Here is a 27,862-nt window from a genome sequence, read left to right as displayed (position 1 = left end):
TTGAAATTGAACGCCCTGGAACTGCAAGCATTGGTGTGAACTACAGTGCCTTGCAAAAATGACCCCCCCCCCCCCCCCTCGGCTTTTTACCTATTTTGTTACATTACAGCCTTTGGTCAATGTTTTTTTTTTAATCGGAATTATATGTGATGGATCAGAACACAACAGTCTAAGTTGGTGAAGTAAAATTAGACAAATATATACATAAAACAATTTTTCAGAAATAAAAAACTGATAATTGTCATGTATGTATGTATTCACCCCCTTTCTTATGAAGCCCATAAAAAGCTCTGGTGCAACCAATTACCTTCAGAAGTCACATAATTAGTGAAATGATGTCCACCTGTGTGCAATCTAAGTGTCACATGATCTGTAATTACATATACACACCTTTTTGAAAGGCCCCAAAGGCAGCAACACCTAAGCAAGAGGCACCACTAACCAAACACTGCCACGAAGACCAAGGAACTCTCCAGACAAGTAAGGGACAATGTTGTTGAGAAGTACAAGTCAGGGTTAGATTATATAAAAATATCCAAATCTTTGATGATCCTTAGGAGCACCATCAAATCTATCATAACCAAATGGAAAGAACATGGCACAACAGCAAACCTGCCAAGAGAAGGCCGTATACCAAAACTCACAGACCGGGCAAGGAGGGCATTAATCAGAGAGGCAGCACAGAGACCTAAGGTAACCCTGGAGGAGCTGCAGAGTCCCAAAGCAGAGACTGGACTATCTGTACATAGGACAACAATAAGCCGTATGCTCCATAGAGTCAGGCTTTATGGCAGAGTGGCCAGAAGAAAGACATTACTTTCAGCAAAAAACAAAATGGCATGTTTTGAGTTTGCGAAAAGGCATGTGGGAGACTCCGAAAATATATGGAGGAAGGTGCTCTGGTCTGATGAGACTAAAATTGAAGCTTTTGGCCATCAAAGAAAATGCTATGTCTGGCACAAACCCAACACATCACACCACCCAAAGAACACCATTTCCACTGTGAAATATGGTGGTGGTAGCATCATGCTGTGGGGATGTTTTTCAGCAGTGGGGACTGGGAAACCGGTCAGAGTTGAGGGAAAGATGGATGGTGCTAAATACAGGGTATTAGCATTTTTGATTTGAGGCTAGGACAGAGGTTCACCTTCCAGCAGGACAATGACCCCAAACACTCTGCTAAAGCAACACTTGAGTGGTTTAAGGGGAAACATGTAAATGTGTTGGAATGACCTAGTCAAAGCCCAAACCTCAATCCAATAGAAAATCTGTGGTCAGACTTAAAGATTGCTGTTTGCAAGCGCAAACCATCCAACTGGAAGGAGCTGGAACAGTTTTGCAAGGAGGAATGGGCAAAAAACCCAGTGGTAAGATGTGGCAAGTTCATAGAAACTTATCCAATGAGACATGGAGCTGTGATAGCCACAAAAGGTGGCTCTACAAAGTATTGACTTTATAGTTATAGTTACAATGACTTTTTCTGTTATTTTGTCCTATTTTGTCTTTTGCTTCACAATAATAATAATAAAAAAAAATCTTCAAAGTTGTGGGCGTGTTCTGTAAATTAAATGATGCAAATCCTCAAACATTCCATGCTAATTCCAGGTAGTGAGGCAACAAAACACGAAAAATTCCAAGCGGGTGAATACTTTTGCAAGGCACTGCATGCAATTGGAAACCATATAACCTACTTTCTATGTGTTTTTGATGAAGAAAATAAAAACGCACTGGACTGCATGTGGTGTGAACCGGCCTCTTAATGTATGTGTCTTTGTGTAGTCAGAGTCAAGAAAAAACTTACCGGGCTGCACATTTCCAATGTTGTATTACACAAGTGAATCTGACAATCTATATAAAGTCTGCTGTAATTTCTAGCAATCTCAGAGATATTAAGTGAGAAACGTCCTTGCAGGGAAACTCCATTCTCTTCTACATATAGGGTAGAGTCGTTTATTATAGGGCAGCTGTTGAGAGATACAAATAATGATAAATAACAACCAAATATTCAGCTGAAATACAAATAATCGCAAAAAAAAGATCTGTAATTCTAATTTGTATTTTTTGTTCAGGTATTCTTGTCACAGCACAGCCAGGTCAGAGCCTTCCTAGCAGACTACACTACAGGTACACTACACTACACTACAAACACACATGGATTTCTTCAGAATAACAAAAGTAATTTTTGGGATCATGGAATAAGATGTGTATATGTGAATACTGCTTTCTATTACGGTGAGCTGATCCATTAAAAGGAGGAGTATTCTGAGGAGATTGAGGATATATTTACAACGCTTTCATTAAGCTTCCATTTGGTAAGCGCACTCACTATAAGGTGACGGGCACTTGTGCGCATTTCGATTGTGTGTAACCACCGTGGTGTTCTTACATAGGATCGCAATTGTTGATTATCTATGCACTTTTTCATGAACTCTTTAATTATGAATTAATATTAATTGCCATTTTTATTTATAAGTTTTGAATATATTAATTATTTATAATTTTCATTATATATATATATTTTTTTCTTTTTCTTATATTTTGTATTTTGGGTTGTTAACGTATAGATTATTTTCTTGTTGGCGCAGCTTTTTGTATTTCCTTACACTACAGGTAAGCTTGGCCATAGGCTTTGATTGTTGCCCTTCCCTTCATCCAGTACTCAAATTCCACCCACCCCATGTTTTTTTTTCCCCCACTTACCTGTAATGCTATTCAAAGCACATACTCACCCACACAGCAAACCAAGCTTTGCCACATTGCAATCCGCTGTCCCTCTGTCCATCTTTGCTCCTCATTTGTCCCTCATTTTGGTCTGATCTATATCTTTCAAAATTGTTTCCCAGCACTAAACTTTTCATCTGATTTCTAAATTGCTGTATTTGTAAATTTAAAAGCCAATATAAAGGAATAGGAGTGGTAAAAAAAAGTCCTTGTGGATTTAATTTACTTTTTTTGGTTAATTCTCCTTTAAGGGGGTGTGCCAGGGGGCGTGTCCTATGCCTACATATGTTTTCAAGTAGGTGTCCCTCATTCCCATCTCAAAATGTTGGGAGGTATGTCATGGTCCTCTTCAGCGTGCTGCCTCTTCTAGGTGCAGGCGGCCAGCTCTAAAGATGTCCCGTATCTGCCTCCCCTGCACCACCCTCCGGACTGCCCCCTGGCTGCTCTCTGTAGTATTCCTGCAGCATCCTGGGGATGTGATGTAAGTAGTTCGGGAGGCTGCAGGACCAGGGAGACATCATTCTGGCCTAAGTTGGAATGGTGGTCGGGAAGTAGGGATAGAATTCTGAAAATGTAAAAAAATTGATAGGAAAGAAAAAATTCCCTGCAACATTGCTTGCAGTGGGGATAGTATTAAAGCAGAACTAACTTCCTTTTGGGGTACTGCTGTGAAAGGCATAAGAGAATCTTATACCAAGAAAAAAAGTATGGTATATATACAGTAAATATATATATATATATATATATATATATATATATATATATATATATATACACATACAGTGGAACCTTGGATTACGAGCATAATCCATTCAAGGAGAATACTTGTAATCCAAAGCACTCGCATATCAATCAAGTTTCCCCATAGAAGTCAATGGAAACGAAAATAATTAGTTCCACATTGACTTCTATTACATGCAATACTGCATGTGGCCAGAGGTGGGCATGCTAGAGAGCCTCGGAAATACCCGGGGTATACTCAGCTCGGCAGAACATTCTGAATTTTTTTTTTACATTTGTTTTTAAGGTTAGCCATACATGGTCGAATTTTCAAAAGAATTTTCTTTTGAAAATCAGAAAATTTGAGCATTTTGTGATCCGATGGCGCCACCATTGATTTCCAAAAATTTGGCCAACCAAGCCTTCAATTTCATCTCCATGTTGCTACAGAAAAGAATTTTCATGGCTGGGAATCTTCTTTTCTTTCCGGGAATTTTCTTTTCTTGCACATGCGCATTTCTTTTTCGATTTACATCTCTCGCACGATTCTCCAATCAATGATTAGAAAATCGTTAGTTTTTCTCTAAATGTAATTGCTGCATGAAAATCGGCTGTTGCTGCAGACACACTAATGGTGCGAAATATGAACAAAAATTCTTATATAAGATTTCCGAAAGAAAATTATTTCAATATTCGACCCGTGTATGCCTGCCTAAGCTTCGGAAAAATGGTGCAAGGTTTTGAAGATTGTAAAAACTAGAACGTAAGTGTGACGTTACTTCCAAATTTACAGTTGGAAAGTCAGAAATAAAAAACAACTTACTAGTCACTGATGACGCTGTGTATGGCAGTATCTGTATCGGATGTAGTAGTCACATGACAACTCTTCATTAGCAGCACAGCTGTAGAAGAGGTATTATTTTCCACACTTATCCCAACGAAAAAGGGCACATTTCTATCTATCCAGTCTCCTGGGTCCTCATAGAGAATTGTGTAGTTAGAATTTTGGAAGGCGCCCATTTTAACTCTGTAGGATGAAGACCCTCCGAGGGATAGATTGCTTTTACTGCAAAACAATATACCAGTATTACAGTCAACAAACGTCAATGGCAATAACAACAAGACAATAATATACTGTAATTCAAAAAGCTGGTTAGGTAATGTTTCACAACATTACCATGTCCAGTTTGTAAAATGTTACTAGATGTTCTAGAAGTTATATGCTATATAGCAAGGCCATTCCAAGAGCACCGTTGTGTTCGATTTTCCTCTATAACATGCTACATTTAACTAGCCTCTTAATAGCCACCAATGTAAGGGGGACATTTGTAGACATGTGCAATTTGTTTTGTTACAAACTCATTTTTTTATTAATTTTGACAAATTAGTTCATTCGGAAATATTCAAATTAACGAAATCTTGTTTAGCAAGTTTTTCAGGGTGTTTGTTTTCCGGGTCATTTGTTATGATCACAATTTGTAAATTTTAAAATTCATAAATTCATAAATTTGTAAATTCAAAACTTCATAAATTTGTAACTTCGTAAATCCAAAAATAAGAAAATCCTTAAATCTGAAAACCCAAAAATTAGAAAATCTGAAAGAATAACTAACTAATAATAACTTAACGAATACTAACTATTAAATTCAAGGTATTGGAATTTCCTTTCAAATTTGGCTGTTTGCAAACGCAACGAGTATGAATTTATCCGAAGTTACGAATTATCCAAACTAACGAATGCCGCATCTAAACTAATGGGACTTAACAAATTAATGATAATAAATAACAATAATAATAATAAACAACTTATTATTATTATTATTATTATTATTATTATTATTATTATTGTTTATTCTTAATTTGTTCCATTCCATTTGTTTAGATGCGGCATTTGTTATTTCGGATAATTTGTATTTGTTACGTTCGCTAACAGCCAAACTTGAAAAAGAAACTCCAAAACCTATAATTTAATAGTTAGTTATTATTAGTTAGTTAGTTATTCTTTCAAATTTTCACATTTTCTTTCTTATTTTTGGATTTACAAATTTACAGATTTATGAATTTATGAATTTACAAATTTGTGAGTTTTCGAATTTACGAATTCACAAATTGCGATCATAACGAATGACCCTGAAAACGAAAAAATAAATAAATTAAATGAAAACGAACACATTTTCCGGCAGTGTACATGTCTAGACATTAGACATGGGTGCCGCCCAGAAATTTGTTTTGTTTCGTTCCGTACAAAAAGAACTTATTTTTTTTTTAATTTTTGTTCGTAAACTTTTCGTTAAAGTTCGTTATGATGGATTTATCATTATGAAGGGCTCCTGCCACCCCTGTGCTGACTTCCTGGGTTTTTAACTTTTAGGTTTGTTTCTTTTCGTAACAATTACGAATGTTTGTTATGATGAATTTATCATTATGAGAGGTTCCCACCATCCCTGTGCTGTGCTGACTTCCTCTGATTGGTGAACAAAACGCCAGCCATGTTTCTGTTAATTTGGATCAGAAATTCCGAAAATTTGTTAACGAAATTTCGTATATCGTATGAAATTCGTAAGCATAGAAACTCCCATAGGGTTCCCACCATCCCTGTGCTGACTTCCTGGGGTTTTAATTTTTAGGTTCATTAATTTTTCGGAACAATTATGAATTTTAGTTATGATGAATTTATCATTATGAGGGGTTCCCACCATACCTGCACAATGCTGACTTCCTGGGTTTTTAACTTTTAGGTTCATTAACTTTTCATTAATTATGAATTTTCATTGTGATTTTACATCCGAAATTCGTAAACAAAATTTCGTATTTCGGATTCGTATGAATGTATGAATTTTGGGAAATTCTTATGAATTTTCGGAAATTCTTATGAATTTTCGAAAATTCTTATGAATTTTCGTTTCATGCGAAACTAATCGCACATGTCTACTAGACATCTGATCACCAAAGTAAGGAAGACCTTCTCCAATGATCACCAATGTACCTGTGCACCTAACCGCTGGTCACTAACTTAGAGGATACTTTTGCACTAAGCACCAATGTAATAGGGAACTTCATCACTGGCCACCAATGACATTTATATGCTTTATAGCAAAGCCACTCCAAGAGCCCCATTGTGTTAGGTTTTCCTCTCCAACATACTATATTTGACTAGCTTCTTAATAGCTACCAATGTAAGCAGACACTTCTCAACTGATCATTGATGTAAGGAAGACCTTCTCCAATGAGCCCCAATGTAAGTGGCCTTCTAACCACTGGTCACTAATTTAAAGGGACATTTTTTTCCAAAAAGCACCAATGTAAGGGCACTTAATCGCTGACAACCAGTGTAAGATAGTACTTCTCCACTGACCACCAATATAAGGGGCTCTTATCCACTGCCCCTGGTGTAAAGGGGGTACTTCTACATTAACCCCCTATGTAACGTGGCAGTTTTTTTGGATGAAAAGTATAATTTCTTATTTTTCTTCTATCTGTCTTTTAAAAAAAAAAAACATCCCCGGAGTCACCAGCTCAGAACATGTACATAGACATACTGTACCTTACAAGCGCACTTGTAGAGAACCACAGGACATTTTCCATGCTTCTTGGATAAGTACATGAGATATTTGTGGAAAATGTGAGTGAGGTGAGCATGGTTGATAAATATACCACATTTGTGTATGTTAAATAATCGCTACTTGCCTAAAATAAAATATGAGAAAAATAATTATTTTCCTTTACATTCATAATGAAATAATAAATATTTTATTAAACATCACCCAGAATCTTCCCCCTATACCATTTAAAGTAGAGTTGTACTGTGAGTCACTCTGAGAATGCTTTGCTGAGCCTCTTCCAATAATGCCAGTTATCTGGCTTTGTCTGGCTTCAGTATCTCAGAATCACAAACCAGAAGGAGAATGCACACAATTATACAGCAACTTAACATTTCAAGTTTTCTATTCTATTGCTATTTTTTTGCCAGGTCAGTGACACAAAAAGTGTTGATGGCAACACATAAATATGACTGGGAAGTAACATTTTCTGAAGGGGGGGGGGGGGTGGGCACTGGAAGTGTTGTTGTCAAGGCTAGGATCTGAATCCATCACCTCTGGCAGTGAGCCACCTAAGGTAATAGACAGCATCCTCATTGATCCCTTGGACAATTTTGCCTTTTACCTTGTTTCTGGTGAACTTTGATCTTCCTTTGCTTCTCCCATGAACTTCCCATTTAAGCCATTCCTGTGCACATCCTGTTTGCCAGATTATTGTGTTCTTCCCCAGCCAATATCGTGTTGTTTTCTCTCCTGCTGCCATCCTATCTTCACCACTACCTCACAACTATTCAAACTTGGCTTGCTTCTCAACTATACTTTTGCTTGATTCCAACCTGCAACCATTTGTTACTGACCTTGGCTTGTTCCTTGACTATACTTCCTCTTGATCCCAGCTTAAAATATTTTGCTACTGACCTTTGGTTGGCTACTGACTATGCTTCTGCTTGATTCCTCCCTACTATAGCTACTACTTGACCCCAACTTGCTCCCCTCCTAGTGGAGCAATCCTGAGGATTGTGACCTGGCACTAGCATGCAACAAAACCCATCTTGACCATAAGGAGCTCTGGTAAAGACCGGCTAGTGTTTAGACCCCTCACATTAGGTAAGCCTGCACCATCCACCAGGGTGATTTGCTTGTGTATTCATCCTTATGGTCAATGAGAACCTTCCTACTGCTATAGCTACTGGTCTCTAAGCCTGACCCCTGACTATAACAGTTTTATGTTTTAATTTTTCAATATTGAAGAGAACAGTCCTGATGTGATTATGTCAACACTGCACTGCATCATAATACTGAGTGCAGAGCACCATGGGAACAGCTCCTCAGTGGTATGTTCTTTAGTCCCTGCACTCATGGGATCTCTTAAGTCCTCCAGCTTGAATGATGCATCAAGACTAGTGGTTACAGTTGTCCTCGGTCGAGCAGCAGTACATCAAAGTGAATATAAAAAACAATTCCATCCCAACTTTTTTTTTTATATATCTGTGTACTGATTGAAAAGATTTCCCCTCAATCTCTACCCTGAAGACCTCCTAGGGTCCACTGTGAACAACATAACCAACAGCTAGGGTTCCTGTTTCTGTTTTATGAAGTACTTCCTTCAAAGTCTCTACTGCCGCATACACACATCCGGAATTTTCGAATGACTAGGTCCAACGGTCATCACGATGGACTTTCAGCGGAGGTTTGACGGACTTTCTGACCGAACCGGATTTGGCCACACACGACTGGACTAAGTCCATTTGAAAGTCAGTTAATTTTGTGACGTGATGACGTAAACGGGACTAAATAAGGAAGTTCAATAGCCAATAGCTGCCCTTGCGTCATATTTGGTCCGTCAGACTAGCGCACAAACTAACGGTTTTCCCAATTTTTAGTCCGTCGGACTTGAGTTCGTTGGATAGATTTGTTTTATTTATAGGTCCATTGGACTTTTGGGGAAAACGTCAGCTGGAGCCCACACACGATTGAATTGCCTGACAGATTCCGGTCCGCCGGATGAAGTCTGCTGGAATGTCAGATCGTGTGTATGCGCCATAGCTTATCAAATCTACTTTTCTACTGTTCTTTTTACTTACCAGCAGCTCTGTTCCGCAGATACCACCCCTAGGCAGCGTGGTGACGGTAATGTACTTAATATCTCTTATTTCAATAACCCCAGTGCAGGTGCTGTCCTTCAGATGTAATGATGAAGTATTGAATCCTAGCAACTCAATGTAACATTTTCTATAAGAAATTTTCATTTGATTCAATCCACATTCAATATTTATTTCTGAGGGAAAAAATAAAAAATAAACAAAATTCCAATTATTTTCTTGGGCAATCAACATTTGCCTTAACACATTATACAGTGATTGTATGAAGGTGACTGAGTTTTCTATGTGTCTGTATATGCTATATAGTATGTTCTTGATATATTCAATGTTACAAAACACACCCTCCAGAGTATGACTACTACTAATTATACTATAACCAGGATACATGAGATTATTATCTATTTATTTATGACAAGTAATAATAAAGAGCTGACCATTTATGCAGTGCTCTACATATTTTATAGATTCATATCAGTCCCTGACCTTAAAGAGCTTATAATGTAAGGTCCCCATATCACATGCATACATGCACACACTAGGGCCAATTTAGACAGAAGACATTTAGCCTACCAGCATGTCTATGGAGTGTGGGAGGAAACCGGAGTAACTGGAGGAAACCGGCTCTCAATGGAGCTGGTTCGCACAGCTTTGGGATGGCTGTAAAGCACTTTGCAAAAGAGTCCTGTGTGTCTTCTGGTATATTTCAGATTGGTACAATTCTTGCCTGATTCATCCATGAAATGGAGAACGGGGACACACCGGACCCCTGGTGTGAGTCATTCTACCCAGCAGTGGTAACCCAGCAGTGGTAACCCAGCCTGAAACTTCATTCAGGTAGTGTTCTGGTTGGAATTCTAAACGTGTGTATTGGTTTTATATTGTTTATCGATGATACTTCAGCGTCAAGAAATGGTGCTGACTGAGCTCTGCCACTTAACGGGTTCATATCTGTATATTTAAGTGATAGAGTTTGCAGCAGCCGCATGTAATGATTAAGGACTTTGCTGTGTGAAACGCGTCAACATTTCCTGTATCTTGTGCTACATTTCATAATGATATCATTGTAATAAACTTTATGCTATTTAAAAATGTCTTGCTGTGATGTGCAGCCGTCGTCCTTATGTCTATTATTTTTAACCCCCGGGTTGCTCTACTGGATATCTAAACGTACTAGGTTGGTTTCTTGTACACAGATTACTATCTATACCTATTTCTATAGCCATTGTTTATTCATCTCCTTCCCCTTCTTTTCCTTCCCCCTCCCCTTCTTTCCTCACCATTTTCCCTCCCTTTTCCCTTCTCCCTTCCCCCCTCCCTCCTTTCCTTTTCCCCATCCTTTAAAGAAAAAGTAAACCCTGATGAGTTTACTTCCTCTTTGATTCCCTGCAAAGGTAAAGCATAATGGACTACTATGCATCGCATAGTAGTCCATTATGTGTCACTTACCTGACACAGGAGCCAGCGAAGTCACCAATGTCCCCTGTAGTCCGGAGCATCCATCTTCTCGGTGGGTCTCGCTGCTCCGCCGCTGTTATTCGGCGAAGCCATGATGACGTCACTCCCACGCTAGCGCATGGGAGCCGCCACTTGCGGCATATCGATGTTGACAGTGGCGCGCTCAGTGTGCCTGCACAGTGGTGCCTGTCTTTAGGCAAATATCTCCTAAACCTATACGGTTTAGGAGATATTTCTTGGACCTACATGTAAGCCTTAATGTAGGCTTACCTGTAGGTCAAAGTGGTTTGTAAGGGTTTACAACCACTTTAACGTCTTCCTTTCCTCGTTTTTTACAATTTGCTCAAATCTTATATATATATATATATATATATATATATATATATATATATATATATATATATATGCTCAAAACCACAATATAATTCACGTTATTTTGGCAGAATATGGAAGACGTGGTTGAGTAAATAGATACCAAATATTGACAAAAAATTAAAATATGCACGTGTTGCCCAATGATCCCCAAAAAGACATAAAAGCTTCCATAGTGTAAAATCCTAGGACACTTTATTTAAATAAGAAAGTGTTGCACTTACAGTTAAAACAATAAGAGATTGCAGTATAAATGAGCTGGCCATCTCTTGATAGCAGCCTGTCACTCCGGGACCTGCGTGAACGTGGTGACGTCAGCACGGCGCTCCCCCTACGGGTTTCATCACAGCTGATGTCATTCTGGGGCCTGTTGAATGCCACTATGTGTCTTATTCACACAAGAAAGGAAGCATGGTTCCTTTCTTGCGTGAATAAGATACACAGTGGCATTCAATAGGCCCCAGGATGACGTCAGGTGTGACGAAACACGTAGGGAGGGGCATTGTGCTGACGTCACTGCAGGTGGCGGGCTGCTATCGAGAGCCGGACGGCTCATTTATACTGTAATCTCTTATTGTTTTAACTGTAAGTGCAATACTTTCTTATTTAAATAAAGTAACCTAGGATTTTACACTACAGAAGCTTTTATGTCTTTTGGGGATCATTGGGCAACACGTGCAAGATTACATTCTGTGAAGACACTGGGATCACCGTTCCATCGCTCAAAAGGCCTGGGCTGGGTATTAAGCCACAAGCGAGTGTGATCTCATGTAATAGGAGATCATTTGGAGTCGGTAAGGGGCAGTGTGCGCAGAGGTGGAGGTCTTTATCTCTTTTAACAATGACTCTGTGTATCATGGGTGTATCGAACTTGGGTGTATCGTGTGTTAATTTCACGTTTGAAAAGCACCTGAAAACAGTGGATTATTTAAAACATGATCTAACCAATTAATCAATCAATTTTTATTTTTGTACGGAGTCATTTTATATATATATAATTTAGCATTATTAAGGTTTATTGCCAGTATTCACTCACATGAGAGCATAGCGCAACTTAATATAGAAGATCATTTTTTAATTTTTTTTTTTTGAGTGCTTTTTAATTTATTACATTATACTTACATTTTTTAACCTAACTTTATTGTTACTACAAGAGCCCCTAATGTAAAAGCATGCTGCTGCTGATAGGTTCTCTTTAAAGAGACATCTGGGGTTTATTAGGCCTCTAATGTCTCCTTTGCACTCAGTATTAGGTATATCAGTGGAAGCAAAAGGGCTAACAGTCCCGGAATGTAATGATTTTGAGCGATGTCCATTTACAATTGGCCATGTAGGTAAGTGTGATGGACAGGTGTCCCCAAACATTTTACCATATAGCTCAGCTAATATAAGTCAATCAAACTCAACACATTCAATACAAAGTTGAAGACATTTCGTCACCCACCCAAGTGGGTTCCTTGGATGGAGGATGGCACTTGGATGAGTAGTATCCAAATGACAGTTAAATATGACTTTATGAATTGTCACTAAATACATTTGGAGTAATATGGAAGTGCATCTCCTATGGTAAACCTTTTGTGAGCCTATCCCCGTTACCTTCAGGCATGATGTTTTCTGTGGCATTGGAGTTCTTTAATGAAGAATTGCAATAACATCCTGATACTCCATCAACAGTCATACACTCTTCATCAGGGTAACACTGAGTGTCCGCGGAACTGAAATTGGATCCTATGTAGAAATAAAATTTCAAAATGTCTGTCTTTTTGAAGGATAACATATCATCTCACTTTAATAGTACCTACTTGCACAGTAACCATTATAATGGAGAGAAGATGCAACACTGGTGTAACTATGCTGCACATCCAGGGCAACTGTCTATTTTGCCCTTCATGGCAGGGTGGGTATTGTATTGTATTACTAATTTTTTTATATTTTTGTTTTTATTAGGGACTTTTATCAAATATGCTCCTATTTCATATAATATCTATATGGATCTACTGTCTTGAGATTAAATGTTCTGATATTTTCTTTGGTTAACCACTTCCCAGCCTCCCCATTGCGGATTGATGGTTGCAATGTGGCTCTGATATCCTGACTGGGCATCATATGACGTCCAGCAGGATAAGCCTGCAGCAATCGGTGGTGCTGTGTGTCACTATGATGTAGACTCTTTACCATGTGATCAGCTGTTACCAATCACAGCTGATCACAGCGTGTAACTAGGAAGTGTCGGTGAATGGCTTTCCTCGGTTCATACTGCCAGGGAGAGCCAATTGGCAGCTTTACTGTTGGGGGGGGGGGTCTGATAATCAGCATGTTAATTATCAGCGCAGTTCCCATCAGAGGTTCCCACTACAGAGTGCCAATCAGTGCCCATCAAACTGCCAATAGTGCCCATCAGTAACGTCTGTCATTTTCATGTTGATGGTGGAAACCCCTGCATGGGCAACTCTTTTCTATGTGAACTGTTCCATTCTGTTTAATAAAAGCCCTAAAATGCATCTTGGATTGGTATAACTCATTGGAAAAGGCATCTGTCACATGAGCATAATCACCCCAACACCACAATATCTATATACGGTATGTTCTTTTAGTTGATTTTCTCTTCATTATTGAAGGTTTGTGCTCAGTGTAATCTTGTTTTTTTGTATTTTTGTACCACCTTTTTTTTACCATCAGAGGGGTGAAGCGTCTTATAAATGGGGATTCAAAACGTGACACTTTTGCCACTCCGATGAAGGGTTAGTGTCCCTGGAATTCATATGTTGTAATGTCCAAGTTACTGATGGAGAAAATTTGGACCATGCTTTATAGATTTTTTTTTTTCCCTTCCTCTGGATCATCTGTGAGTATAGGCTTCTGTATAAGGGGGTTGTCTATTTATGTATTCTTTTGAATTGTTTTTTTCCTATTGGACCTACCTAATTATATGACTATGTAACTATGGCAACACTTTATCCGGGCCTAGGCCAAAAAGGCCCAGGCCTAAGGCAGCACTTTACAGGGGGGCAGCAAGGAAAGAGTCCCCGCTGGCTTGCGCTATACTGTTAGCATAGAGCCAGTCTTATGGGGCAGACTGGGCTGAAAGGCAAAATTAGTCTAGAGCTCCCATAAAGCGGCTGCACTGCTTCCGGTATGCGGAAGACTAGCATTTCGCAACTGTGGGGGGGGCGCCATTTCTAATTTTGACTGTCCTATCATCCTGGACCACAAACCTTCCTCACTGTGCTATATGTTTTCTGCTGCACCATTGGCATAGTTATATCTTCTTATGCCCCGTAAACAAGGTCGGAATTTCCGACAGAAAAAGTCCGATGGGAGCTTTTGGACGGATATTCCGACCGTGTGTATGGACCACTGGACTGTTTCTGTTGGAATTTCCGATGGACTTGGATAGAGAGCAAGTTCTCTATTTTTCTGTCGGAAATTCCAACAGAGGCTTTCTTGTTGGAAAGTCGGACCGCGTGTACACAGCATAAGTCCTCTCCATAAATTATTATTATTATTATTATTATTATCCAAAATTTGTGCTTAAAGTAGAACTATAGGCAACACTTTTTTTTTCATTTTGGATAGGGTGGGTTATAACCCCTGTCAGTTTATTTTTTACCTTCCCTGTCCCAATGCAGAGATTTCCCTTTATACTTCCTGCCTCATAGCCAAACAGGAAGTAAGAAGAAATCTATGCAAATTAAGGGAATACATTGCCCCCCCAGGCCCTCAGAACTAGTGTCTCCACTCGAAAATTTCAGGGCTGGTCTTAACCACTACAATACCGGACACTTTCGCCCCCTTCCCTCCCAGCCCAATTTTCAGCTTTCATTGCTCTCGCATTTTCAATGACAATTGCGCGGTCATGCTACGCTGTACCCAAATGAAATTTTTATCATTTTGTTCACACAAATAGAGCTTTATTTTGGTGGTATTTATACACAAATCCGTTTTTTATTTTTTGTGATATAAGCACAAAAAGAGCAGAAATTTGGAAAAAAAAAAACAATATTTTCTTCTTTCTATTTTAAAAGAAATCCAGTAAAATCAAATTTTGTCATAAATTTAAGCCAAAATGTATTCTGCTACATGTTTTTGGTAAAAAAAATTCTGTTAAGTGTATAATTTGTTTGTGTGAAATGATCATGTACAGATGTGTGCAGGTGATCACGTACATATGTGTGCAGATAATCATTGGGACATGTGATTTTAGTGGGACATGTGTGGGGACATGTGTGTTTTGGGGACATGTGTGTTTTATACTAAACTGGTGATCAGTGAGTAAAAAGCTGTAAAAACAACTCATACTCACTGATCACCAGCCAGCTGCAGCGATCTGCTCTCCTCTCCTCAGCGACGACTTCCGTGTGAGGAGAGGAGAGCTGATTGCCTAGCAACCGGCTGTTTGTTTTCATCACATGACGGCTGTGATTGGACATGGCCGTCATGTGATCAGGAGGTCCAATCACAGAGCCCTCCTGCCGATCCGAGATGTGCCGTATCCGGGTGACACGAGTGCATCGGGCACGCGCGCGCACGATCCCCCTCCTTCTGAAGGACGTTCCTGAATGTCCAGTCAGAAGGAAGAGGCTCCCACCCGGCCGTATATATACATTGGCCGGGCGGGAAGTAGTTAAACAGTGTGGCCTTGACAGGAAGAGATGGGTCATATTTAAATTCAGGGGTGCACGAGTTTAGTCAGGCCTAGGGCAGCACAAAACCTAAATACACTACTGAACTATGGCGTTGTCTATGATCCAAGAGTTGCTCTACATGTTTGAAGCAGTGATTGCCTGAAGCTTTCTTGTGAAGTTCCCTCTTCCATTGGCCACTGAAGAGGGAGTACATATTGTTAGAAGAGCAGCTTCTAATTGAGCTTCTTGTTGCAAAGGATAGCATTACCAAAACATGTTCATTAGCAGTAAAGGTTGCGATGGAGCTGGCTTATTCTGGTTGCAATGTAACCCTTGGTAGTGTAAAAATACATTACATGTGGTCCATATAGTGAACTTGATGCAGAGTTAATGACTTTAAGATCATTACAGAGGACAAGAGGGCCCTCCTTACATCCGGGAGGAAATATATTTAACTTCAGCATACAGAAAGGCTTCTTCACAGTAAGAGCTGTGAAAATTGTGGAATAGACTCCCTCAAGAACTAGTTCTGGCCAGCTCTGTAGATTGTTTGAAAAAAGAGCTAAATGTACAAAATGGATATTAACAATCTGTACAGGAAAAAAAAACACCAGGGATTGTTTATTCATGGAATACCTGATTGCTTTTGGGAGATCAGGAAGGATTTTTTCCCTCCTACTGGGGCACACAATCAGAGGGACTGATAAGGAGGGCAGTGTTGCTTCTGACAATTCAGATAACTTTTTGCCATGCTGATGAAGGGGCTGTGACCCTACTCAGAATGGTCAGGGGTGTGTAGTGGGGTCCCTCAGGGTTCTGTGCTGGGACCAATCCTATTGAATTAATTTATAAATGACCTGGAGGATGGGATAAAAAGCTCAATCTCTGTATTTGCGGATGATACTAAGCTAAGCAGGGCAATAACTTCTCCACAGGATGTGGAAAACTTGCAAGAAGATCTGAAGAAATTAATAGGGTGGGCAACTACATGGCAAATAAGGTTTAATGTGGAAAAATTTAAAATAATGTATTTAGGTGGCAAAAATATGAATGGGGGAATCTAGAATGGAAAAGGACCTGGGGGTCCTAGTAGATGATAGGCTCAGCAATGGCATGTAATGCCAAATTGCTGCTAACAAAGCAAACAGAATATTGACATTAAAAAGGGGATCAACTCCAGAGATAAAACAATAATTCTCCGGCTCTACAAGACTCTGGTCCGGCCGCACCTGGAGTATACTGTCCAGTTCTGGGCACCAGTCCTCAGGAAGGATGTCCTGGAAATAGAGTGAGTACAAAGAAGGGCAACAAAGCTAATAAAGGGTCTGGAGGATATTAGTTATGAGGAAAGGTTACGAGCACTGAACTTATTCTCTCTGGAGAAGAGACGCTTGAGAGGGGATACGATTTCATTATATAAATACCGTACTGGTGACCCCGCAATAGGGAGAACACATTTCCGTGGAAGGGAATTTAAAAAGACTCGTGGCCATTCACTAAAATTAGAAGAGAAGTGGTTTAACCTTAAACTGCGTAGAGGGTTCTTTACGGTAATGCCCTGTGCACACGATCGGACTTTCCGACAACAAAATCGTGGGAATTATGTTTGAAGGTCGTTGGCTCCAACTTGTCTTTAATACACACAGTCACACAAATGTTGGCCAACAATTAAGAACATAGTGACATACTAGACGTACAGCGAGCCGATAAAAAGAAAGTTCATTAGTCATGTGATATCTCCATTACGAATGCTAGTTTTACAAGACCGAGCGCTTCCGGCTCATGCTTTATTTCGAGCATGCATGAACTTTTGTGTGACGAATTTGTGCACACACACAATCGGAAAGTACGACAACAACGTTTTGTTGGCGGAAAATTTGAGAACCTGCTAGCCAACATTTGTTGGTGGAAAGTCCGACAACAAATGTTCGATGGATCGTACACACGGTCGGGCTTTCAGCCAACAAGCTCACATCCAACATTTCCCGTCAGAAAGTCTGATCATAAGAGCGACAACGATGTGGAATTCTCTTCCACATGCGGTGGTCTCAGCGGGGGGCATCCATCATTTCAAAAAACTATTAGATAAGCAGCTACTTGTCACCCCTGCCAATACTCTGCCATACCCTGCCAATACTCTGCAACACCCTACCAATACTCTGCCATACCCTGCCAATACTCTGTAATACTCTGTAATACTCTGCAATACCCTACCAATACTCTGCAATACCCTGACAATACTCTGCAATACCCTGCCAATACTCTGCAATACCCTGCCAATACTCTGCCATACCCTGCCAATACCCTCCCAATACTCTGCAATACCCTGCCAATACTCTGCCATACCCTGCCAATACTCTGCAATACCCTGCCAATACTCTGCCATACCCTGCCAATATTCTGCAATACCCTGCCAATACTCTGCCACACCCTGCCAATACCCTGCAATATTCTGCCATACCCTGCCAATACTCTGCAATACCCTGCCAATACTCTGCCATACCCTGCCAATAGTCTGCAATACCCTGCCAATACTCTGCCATACCCTGCCAATACTCTGCCATACCCTGCGATACCCTGCCAATACTCTGCAATACCCTGCCAATACTCTGCCATACCCTGCCAATACCCTACCAATACTTTCTATGGTAATAGTCACCCCTGCCAATACTCTGCAATACTCTGCAATATCCTGCCAATACTCTGCAATACCCTACCAATACTCTGCCATATCCTGCCAATACTCAGCAATACCCTGCCAATACTCTGCCATACCCTGCCAATACTCTGCCATACCCTGCCAATACTCTGCCATACCCTGCCAATACTTGGCCATACCCTGCCAATACCCTGCCAATACTTTCTATGGTAATAGTCACTCCTCATTTTCTATGGTAATGGTCACTCTGTATTTCATGGGCACTGGAAAATATTTTAGTACACCATTTGGTTCGGAATATTTTTTTTTTCTTGTTTTCAACCTCTAAAACCTAGGTACGTCTTATGGTCAGGTGCGTCTTATGGAGCGAAAAATACGGTAGTTGCCAAGTGTCCAAATGTTTAATTTTCTACAAGACATCCTTGACAATTTATTCACCCTCTGTGTCCTGTGTCCTATAGAGGCGCATGGGGCAACAGAAAATAAATATTTGATGTCATGTCCTATGTGACACGGGATTATCATTCCTTATCGGTTGCAGCCTCTAATGCTTACCTTTCGGTGCACAGGTGGGATTTAGTTTTGGGATGTTTGTCTGATTCTCTGAAAAAAAAAAACATTGTAAATTCTGTTAGTTTCACAGGATATTAACTTTATTCAATAAACATTTGTTATTGCTTACTGCAATCCAGTTTTTCTTTATTTCTGTTATTGTGTTTTCTGAGAGATGCTTAATAAAGAATAATTCTTATTTTGCAAGCATATTTTTTAATACAATTGTGATTTTGAAGAATTTTATTATTACTTATGCTGTACTTCACTACCCTTTTTCTCCAAACTGGGTCTCGTTCTGCTTGTGACCACATTCTCTTTTTGCTGGTGTCACTGGTGGGCTCTTCATTTGGGGGTGGAAAACAAACAACACCCCTCGTCGGCACAGCAATGAAACAAAACCCCTCCCCCGCGGGCGGTCCGGTACTTACTTGCTCATGTGGCGGGGCTGTGGTGTCCTCTCCTTCTCTCCTGGAGTGCAGGCAGCGGCCACATCGGCTCAGGGGCCCACTCCTCCATCTTCCTCCTTTCTTTCTCCTGTCTCCTCTTCCACCAAAGTGCTAGGCATCCAATAGGATCGCCTGACGCTTTGTCCATTCTTGAAACCGGTCTCACAGACCTGCCTCCTGATTGGCGGGGAGGAACTTTAGTGTGATAATAGCGAAAATTTATTTGCTTATCGTCACAAAACTGGGTGGGCTCAGAACACAATGCTCAGCACTCCAAGCCAACCCGTTTTTGAAGCCTATTAGAGCCTCTGACTCTAACCGGGTCCTTCAAAAAAACACAAACCCCCGCATTGGAATCCATGGTCCAGGTACATAAGGGGGATATGATCACCATGTATAAATATATAAGAGGGGATATGATCTCCATGTATAAATACATAAGGGGGATATGATCACCATGTATAAATACATAAGGGGGGGTATGATCCCCATTTATAAATACATAATGGGGGGTATAATCACCATGTATAAATTCATAGGGGGGGTTATGATCCCCATGTATAAATACATAAGTGGTCTACAGTATATAGTGAATTTGGAGTTGAGTTTTTCACTTTAAGATCATTACAAAGGACAAGGGGGCACTCTTTGCATTTGGAGTAAAAGAGATTTAACCTCCATATATGGAAACGCTTCTTGATAGTAAGAGCTGGGAAAATGTGGAATAAACTCCCTCAAGAACTCTCTTTGGCCAGCTTAGTAGATTGATACAAAAAATAAAAAATCTGGATACAAACCTAAATGCACAAAATACAATCTGATACTAACATGTATGAGGAACAACACCAGAGGTAGTTGATCTAGGGAATATTCAATTGATCAGCAAGGAATGTTCTGGAGCAAATTGGTCCATGATTTATAGTTTTGTTTTTTACATCCTCTGCGTCCGCTGTGGGGTTTGACTGCGTATATGGAGGTTTGCTATTTGTTTATTTGTGTATTTTTTCTATTGGTTGAACTGGACTGACTTGTATCTTTTTTCAACCTAACTATGCAACCTAATAACACTGATGTTATCCCTTAAAGTTTATGTATAGATAAAACTATACATACTGTAATCTGCTTTTAGTAGGCATGGATTAGAAACACAGTCTAGTCTTTTTTGTTGTCTGTGTCCCACCAGAGAGCTTCACCCTCTCTAAGCCCTTGTACACACGGTCGGACATTCAGACGAAATGTCTGATCGGATCGTGTTGTCGCATAATCCGACCGTGTGTGGGCTCCATCGGACTGTTTCCGTCGGAATATCCGACCAACAAAGTTTTAGAGCAGGGCTATAAAATTTTCCAACAACATGATCCGATCGGACTTTGTCCGATCGTTTGTAGAGAATTCCGATCGGACAAAGTGCCACGTATGCTCAGATCAAATTCCTAGACCAAAGCTATTGGCTACTAGCCTGAACGTAGTCCCGTTGTAACGAAATAACGTCACCACGTTCTGAACGATCGATTTTCCAACAACTAATGCCGCGTACACACGAGCGGACTGTATGTCGTACTTAGTCCGTCGGAACACATTTCAGCGGACAGTCCGCTCGTGTGTGGGCTTCAGCGGACATTTTCAGCGTGCAGTCCGGCGTACTAAGTATTTCGTTTTTTCCGAAATTCTGTCCGTCGTACTTTGGTTTCAGCGGACAGTACGGTAGTCAGTATGCTAGTTCGACGGACTAAGAATGGCGCATGCCCAGAAAGGATTTACACGGCGGAAGGGTGCTTTGCTGTGTCTTGGACTTCCTATTTCTAGTCCCGTCGTACGTGCTGTACACGTCATCGCGCAAGCTTTCGACGGACTGTTTGTGCATCCATGTGTGGTCAAGTCCGTTCAGTGGAAAGTACGACGGACTGTCCGTCGGATTGTATGACGAACTAAGTATGCCATACAGTCCGCTCGTGTGTACGCGGCATTAGTCCGACCGTGTGTATGCAACAGTTTCAGACAAAATCCGTCAAACAAAATCCAACGGATTTGTTTGTCAGAATGTCCGACCGTGTGTACAAGGGCTAATAGTCCCAATCTCCATTGCCACCAAGACAGAAAGTCAAAGGAAATACAAAATGCTATACCCCGTACACGCGACTGGACTTTCCGACAACAAAACCATGGATTTTTGTTTGAAGGTTGTTGGCTCCAACTTATCTTGCATACACACGGTCACACAAATGTTGGTCAACAATTACGAACGTGGGAACGCGGTGACATACAAGACGTACTATGAGCCGAGAAAAAGGAAGTTCAATAGCCAGTGCGGCTCCTTCTGCTTGATTCCGAGCATGCGTGAACTTTTGTGCGACGAACTTGTGTACACACGATCGGAAAGTCTGACAACAAATGTTCGATGGAGCGCACACACGGTCAGACTTTCAGCCAACAAGCTCACATCCAACATTTCCCGTCGGAAAATCCGACCGTGTGTACACGGCATTGCAGTTACCAGTAGAACAAAAGTTGAGGATACTACGTTTTCCCTGTTTTTTGTGACACCTGTCTAGGATGGGATTCACTTTGCAGAGATTTTCTCTTCTTGTTGAGGCTCCGGGGTTGTCTATGAAGGGAGATCTCCCCAACAGGAAGAAATAAACTTACAAGGGTTTTGGCAAGTTCTGGTTATAAATACACTCTAATTTTAGGATAATGATTTGCACTGGATTATCTCCATTTCGTAAACAGAAACAGGTCCACAAATGAACTTAGGATAATTCTTAAATGCTAAACTGATTACAAATGCAATGAGAAATACATTTCGGTTAAATGTGAGGAAGCGTATTTATAATGTCAGTACTTACCTGTACAATAGGCAGCGTAGCAGCCTGGTGTACTCTGTAGTTTATACACATAAAATCCTTCAGGACACATTTTCACAGAAATATTATACGGTTGTTCACAGCAATCAGGATAGTAGTTGGAACAAGCTGTACGATTAACAATGCCGTCACTGAGTGTAGGGTGGGAGCCGTTCATCCAGATGGGGACATATGTCCCACAGTTGTTTACCGGTATGCAGTGCTCGGGGATTTGCTGGTCATATTCACCTTTAAACCGATACCAGCCAGACAGGCCATTGTCACAGTGATACCAGGTATACTGATAATCACTAGAATTATATGTATTAGAAGTGCTGCGCCAGGGGTCATTAAGTACGGTGTGGTTGGAGCAAGGGTCATAACAGGAATATGATCCAATGTACTTAATGCAGTCTTCATTAGAGGTACATGGTTTTCCTTGTTGGCATTCATTGACCTCACAGTGTCTTCCATCTCCATAATATCCATAGGGACAAGTACAGGTGTAAGATCCAAACAGATTTGTGCATATAGCTATTGGATCACAGTCATTAAGAGAGCTGTCCGCACATTCATTAATGTCAACACAGCCAAATTCTGATACATATTTATATCCTCCATAACAATTACAGGTGTAAGATCCGATTGTGTTCACACAATCACCACCACCAAAATATCTATTATTACAAACGTTGATGTAATCGTCTTGGCATTCGTTTATTTCCTCACAATACAATCCGTTTCCTGCAAATCCCTCTTTACATGTGCACTGCTGGTCCCCACCAAACTCTCCACATGTTGCATTTGGATGACAATCAGAATCAGAGCAGTTTCCTAAAAAAAAAATGATGGTGAAAGGTGGGAGATTATCATTGTTGTAAAATAGAAACATACAATAAGTAAAGTTCTGGGGGAAGAAACAAACAGACATTATTTTAACTAGAGATTCATTCCACTGCATCGCTTCTCCATATCAGATAAATAGTCGGAAATGGCGAGCCCCAGATAGAGAGATAGAGAAGCCAAAAGAACCATAATGGGGGGTCAGTAGACCATAAAAAGGTGTCATCGGGGTTGATTTACTAAAGGCAAATAGAATGTTCACTTTGCAAGAGAAGTTGCATTTTTCAAGGGAAATTGCCACATAGCTTAACCCTTTCATGCCTAAGCCTATTTCTGACATTTGTTGCTTGCAAGTTAAATTCAGATTTATTAATACCAGATATCCACATATATTAATACATTACATTTTTTTTTTTTTAGCAGAGACCCTAGGGAATAAAATGGTGATTGTTGCAATATTTTACGCTGAGTAAATAGATACCTAACATGTCACGCTTTGAAATTGAGCACACTCGTGGAATGGCAACAAGCTACGGTACCTAAAAATCTCCATAAGGGGAAACACACACATACTTTCGAATGAACGGACTTGCCCACACACGGCACTTTTTGAGCGGACTAATACGGCGGACTAAGTCCGCCATACTATCCGCCCTACTTTTGAAATGAACGGACTCGCTCACACACGCGGAGGAAAGTCCGCTCATTTCGAGCGCGTCTCCAGGTAGGCGGGGCCCGCGAAGGAGACGTCGCTGACCCCGCCGCCTGGTATGGACTTAAAGGGGAACCCCAACGCCGAAAAAAATCGGCGTGGGGGTCCCCCCCAAGTCCACAACAGACCCTTGTCCGAGCATGCTACCCGGCCGGCCAGGAAAGGGGGGCGAGCGAGCGCCCCCCCCCCCCTCCTGAGCCGTACCAGGCCGCGTGCCCTCAACATGGGGGGGTGCCTTGGGGAAGGGGGGGCCGCGCGGCCCCCCCACCCCAAAGCACCTTGTCCCCATGTTGATGAGGACAAGGGCCTCTTCCCGACAACCCTGGCCATTGGTTGTCGGGGTCTGCGGGCGGGGGGCTTATCGGAATCCGGGAGCCCCCTTTAATAATTCCGATAATTTCGATATCGGATTCCGATAAGCACCCCGCCCGCAGACCCCGACAACCAACGGCCAACCGATTTTTTTCGGCGTTGGGGTTCCCCTTTAAGTCCATACCAGGCGGCGGGGCCAGCGACGTCTCCTTCGCGGGCCCCGCCTACCTGGATACCCGCTCGAAATGAGCGGACTTTTCTCCGGGCGGGAAAAGTCCGCTCATTTCAAAAGTACGGCGGACTGGCACACACACGGGCGGATTGTCCGCCGAAATGAGTCCAGCGGACAGTATTTCCAACATTCCGAAATACTTAGTCCGCCAGACTGCACGCTGAAAAAGTCCGCTGAAGCCCACACACGAGCGGACTGTCCGCTGAAATGTGTTTCGGCGGACTAAGTAGACCAGACAGTCCGCCCGTGTGTACGCGGCTTTAGAGTTACAGAGGAGGTATGGGGCTAGAATTATTGCTCTTGATCTGACGATCACAGCGATACCTCACATGTGTGATTTAAACACCGTTTACATATGAGGGCGTGGCTTACGCATGCGTTTTCTTTGCTGTGCAAGCTCGCGGGGACTTTAAAAAGACTTTGGAAGCCGAGTAAACCGGAAGTGACGTCGCTTCTGTGTTTACACATAGGAGACTCGTTTCCGGCTTCGTTCCAGTCTCTCTCTAGCCATCAGAAGTACCGGATTGTGGCCTGGGAAGAGCAGAGGAAGGCATGGGAGGGGGAACGTCCCCTTCCATCCCTTTGGGATAACAGCTGAGCAGCTTTTAGCCGCAACGGTTGTCATCCCTAAAGAGCTGACCACCCACTCTAAAAATACTGTACTGGGGTGATGCTTGCAGCTGCTTTTAAATGAGCAGTGATTTTTTATTTTATTTTTTAAAGTGAAAGCCTAAAAATGAAAAATTCCTTTCAATATAGTGTCTGGGGGTCCCCTTAGTTTGCCTGTAAAGTGGCAGATCTGTACCATGTCTAGAATTTGCTGCAGCAATAATTGCATTTGTAAAGCCAAAAAATGCAATTTTCCCTGTAAGCTGCCTTTATTTTGCTCAGCAACAGCTGGGGAGCCAGTGTGTATGATGGGGCCACATTGTAGTGCACTGGGAACAAGATTAGAGATTTTTTGGATACATTCTGGTGTCAATTTGACTTTGTATAGAAGTAACGGGTGCAGAAAACTTGGCCTTTTCGGTGCCAGTGGCGACTTCCCACTGTAACCCTACAGAGGTAATCTCGATCAAAGCAAGAATTGGCCTTGCTGTAAAAAATTGCAATGGTATGCACCTGTCAAACAGGTGCAGAAAAATTACTCTTTGGGTGTTGGGGGCTATGGCAGGAATAGATGTGGACAAGGAGGCAGGTTTATCCACCCTGGCAACTGCAGGGGACTGCGCACTTGTCTCTGCTTGCATGACAGAGGATGAGGAGGATTAGGAAGGTTTAGTAAGCCAATCCACCACCTCCTCTGCAAACTCACTAAACAGAGGAAATTATACCCTGCCTGAGGACTGACCACCACGTCCCCCTTTGTCTGTGGACACATTTGTTGTTGGCCCCCTTACAGTACCAAGGGAACGTCTGCCTCTCCTTGTTGTATTTCCAGACATTATTGGGAGAGAGCGGTGCTTATAAGCAAATGTAAAGAAGAAGTTGAAATCCGTACATAGATGCACTTTAATCAATGTAAAGAGGTGTTTGGTGCACTTTAATTTGAGTACTCACACTACACAAATATACTCCACGGATACACTATAATATAATGCAATATAATGCGTCAAACATACAGTGACGCACACAGAACTATATGGCGTTAAACTGGCAGTAACACACACAAAACTATATGGGGTTAAACTGGCAGTAACGCACAAAATTATATGGCGTTAAACTGGCAGTAGTGCACACAAAACTATATGGGGTTAAACTGGCAGTAACGCAAACAAAAGTAAATGGTGTTTACATGACAGTACCGCACACAAAACTATTTGGCGTTAAAATGGCAGTAAGGCACACAAAACTATATGGCATTAAACTGGCATTAACGCACACAGAACTATATGGCGTTAAACTGGCAGTAACCCACAAAAAACTATATGGCGTTAAACTGGCAGTAATGCACACAAAAGTAAATGGTGTTAAACTGGCAGTAATGCAATCAAATAGACGGTGTTCAACGGTCACTACACTGACGCAGTCTGAACTCTCACTACTCTCTATTAGCTATACACTAATGTCAAGATTACAAAGCTGAATGATGGTCCTCCTCACTACACTCACACTATCCCTAGACTGACACTAAACTAATATTCTACACTGGCACTGATAATTGAAGTAAAATAGCACAGTATAGCACACTAACTAATAGCACTGAACAGAGCCCTGTTCTAATTCTCTCCACGATGAATTCACACTGAAAATGGCAGCCATTGAAAGAAAACGTTTATACTGTGGGGTGGGAATGAGCCATTATTGGATAAAGTCATGATGACAGTGTCCAATCTTGACTCTGACAGTGCTCTGTGCCCTGATCGGCTGAAGCTTTCACTGCTTCAGCCAATCAGGCATTGCAATACACTGTTCAGCGCTTATGCTCAGGCTGAACCGTTCGCTCATCTCTACTTAAGACAAACAGATGATTTAAAGTGCTTGTAAACCTTTTACAACCACTTTAATCTACAGGTAATCCTAGATTAAGGCATACCTGTAGGTGCAAGAAATATCTCCCAAACCTAAAAGGTTTATCAGATATTTGCAGAAATAGCCCCAGCAATGTCTACGGCGCATGCGCCGTAGACATCGGGCGCAGGCGTACTGAGCATGCCGCTTCTAACTGCGATCACGCCGTTAATGGCAGCACCAGTGCGCATGCGCGGAAGTGACGTCATCGCGTCTCCGGCCAGTCACAGCGCCGGGGCCGCGATACCTGGAAATCACTCCGGGATAGATGGTGGCGTCGGCGGAGGGTTGCTTCGGGGCCTTCGATCTCAGATAAGTTATTCATAATAAGCTAGTATGCTATGCATACTAGCTCATTATGCCTTTGCCTTGCAGGGTGTATTTTATTATTTTTTTTCCCTGAGGCTTTACTTCCTCTTTAAATACAGGGAAAAAAATCTGAAAATAAATATTCCAAAATATTTAAAAGGATATCAAGGTCATGCCTGTATGACTGTGTGTCTCAAATAATAGTGACCCTCTATACCGACCCTTCTGTAACATATGCAGGCTCTGTCCAGTAAGGGGCTGGTATAAACATAGCTCCCAACTGTCCCTGATTTCAAGGGACTGTCCCTGATTCAGAAATAAGTCCCTCTGTCCTTCTTTCTTCCTCATTTGCCCCTTATTTTGGTCTGATCTAGTTGTATATAAAATGCACTATTTATATTTCAAAAAGTGTTTTCCAGTGCTAAACCTTTTATCCACTATCTATATTGCTTCATTGGTACATTTCAAAAGCCAACATAAAGGAATAAAAGGTAATAAAGCCTTGTTGGTTTAGCCAAACCTTTTTTTACCATATATTCTCCTTTAGAGGGCGTGGCTGTGTCCTATGCCTTCTTACTTTTGCTAATAGATGTCCCTCATTCCCATCTCAAAAAGTTGGGAGGCATGTATAAATATGTCATAAATAGTTCAATATCATTATCTGTCAGACTTACCTGAATTGTCCAACCCTGCAAGAGATATGAGAATAAGAAAATTAGTCTTAATCTATCAATTGCAAAACACAATTATACACATAGTTTATGTTTCTTGCCCAGTACAATTATATGGTTGTCATTTATATATTGCCTGATTATTACTGGTGGAGTAAAGTCCACCATGTCCAGGTAACGTCCAGGTAGACTAAAATTCTCAGTAATGAAACCAATTTGAATAGAGAATTTGTAT

General features: G+C 41.2%; 1 protein-coding gene across 1 annotated transcript in view; it reads right to left on the bottom strand.

Moving 5' to 3' along the window:
- The window catches only part of LOC143925618 (uncharacterized), a 198,252-nt gene that overhangs the window by 109,869 nt on the left and 60,521 nt on the right, over positions 1-27,862 (bottom strand). Inside the window, exons 16-23 of the mRNA XM_077450089.1 lie at positions 27,631-27,645; positions 22,041-22,871; positions 18,749-18,796; positions 12,506-12,637; positions 9,065-9,258; positions 6,986-7,128; positions 4,265-4,507; positions 1,802-1,964 (exon numbers count right to left, since the gene is read on the bottom strand). Coding sequence (XP_077306215.1) covers positions 1,802-1,964; positions 4,265-4,507; positions 6,986-7,128; positions 9,065-9,258; positions 12,506-12,637; positions 18,749-18,796; positions 22,041-22,871; positions 27,631-27,645 — 1,769 coding nt within the window. The remainder of the gene's footprint in view (positions 1-1,801; positions 1,965-4,264; positions 4,508-6,985; positions 7,129-9,064; positions 9,259-12,505; positions 12,638-18,748; positions 18,797-22,040; positions 22,872-27,630; positions 27,646-27,862) is intronic.

This window comes from Lithobates pipiens, unplaced genomic scaffold (assembly GCF_037356315.1).
Source record: "Lithobates pipiens isolate NorthernLeopardFrog02 unplaced genomic scaffold, aLitPip1_a1.2 Scaffold_22, whole genome shotgun sequence".
Taxonomy (NCBI): domain Eukaryota; kingdom Metazoa; phylum Chordata; class Amphibia; order Anura; family Ranidae; genus Lithobates; species Lithobates pipiens.
This window is presented reverse-complemented; position numbering and strand designations above follow the sequence as displayed.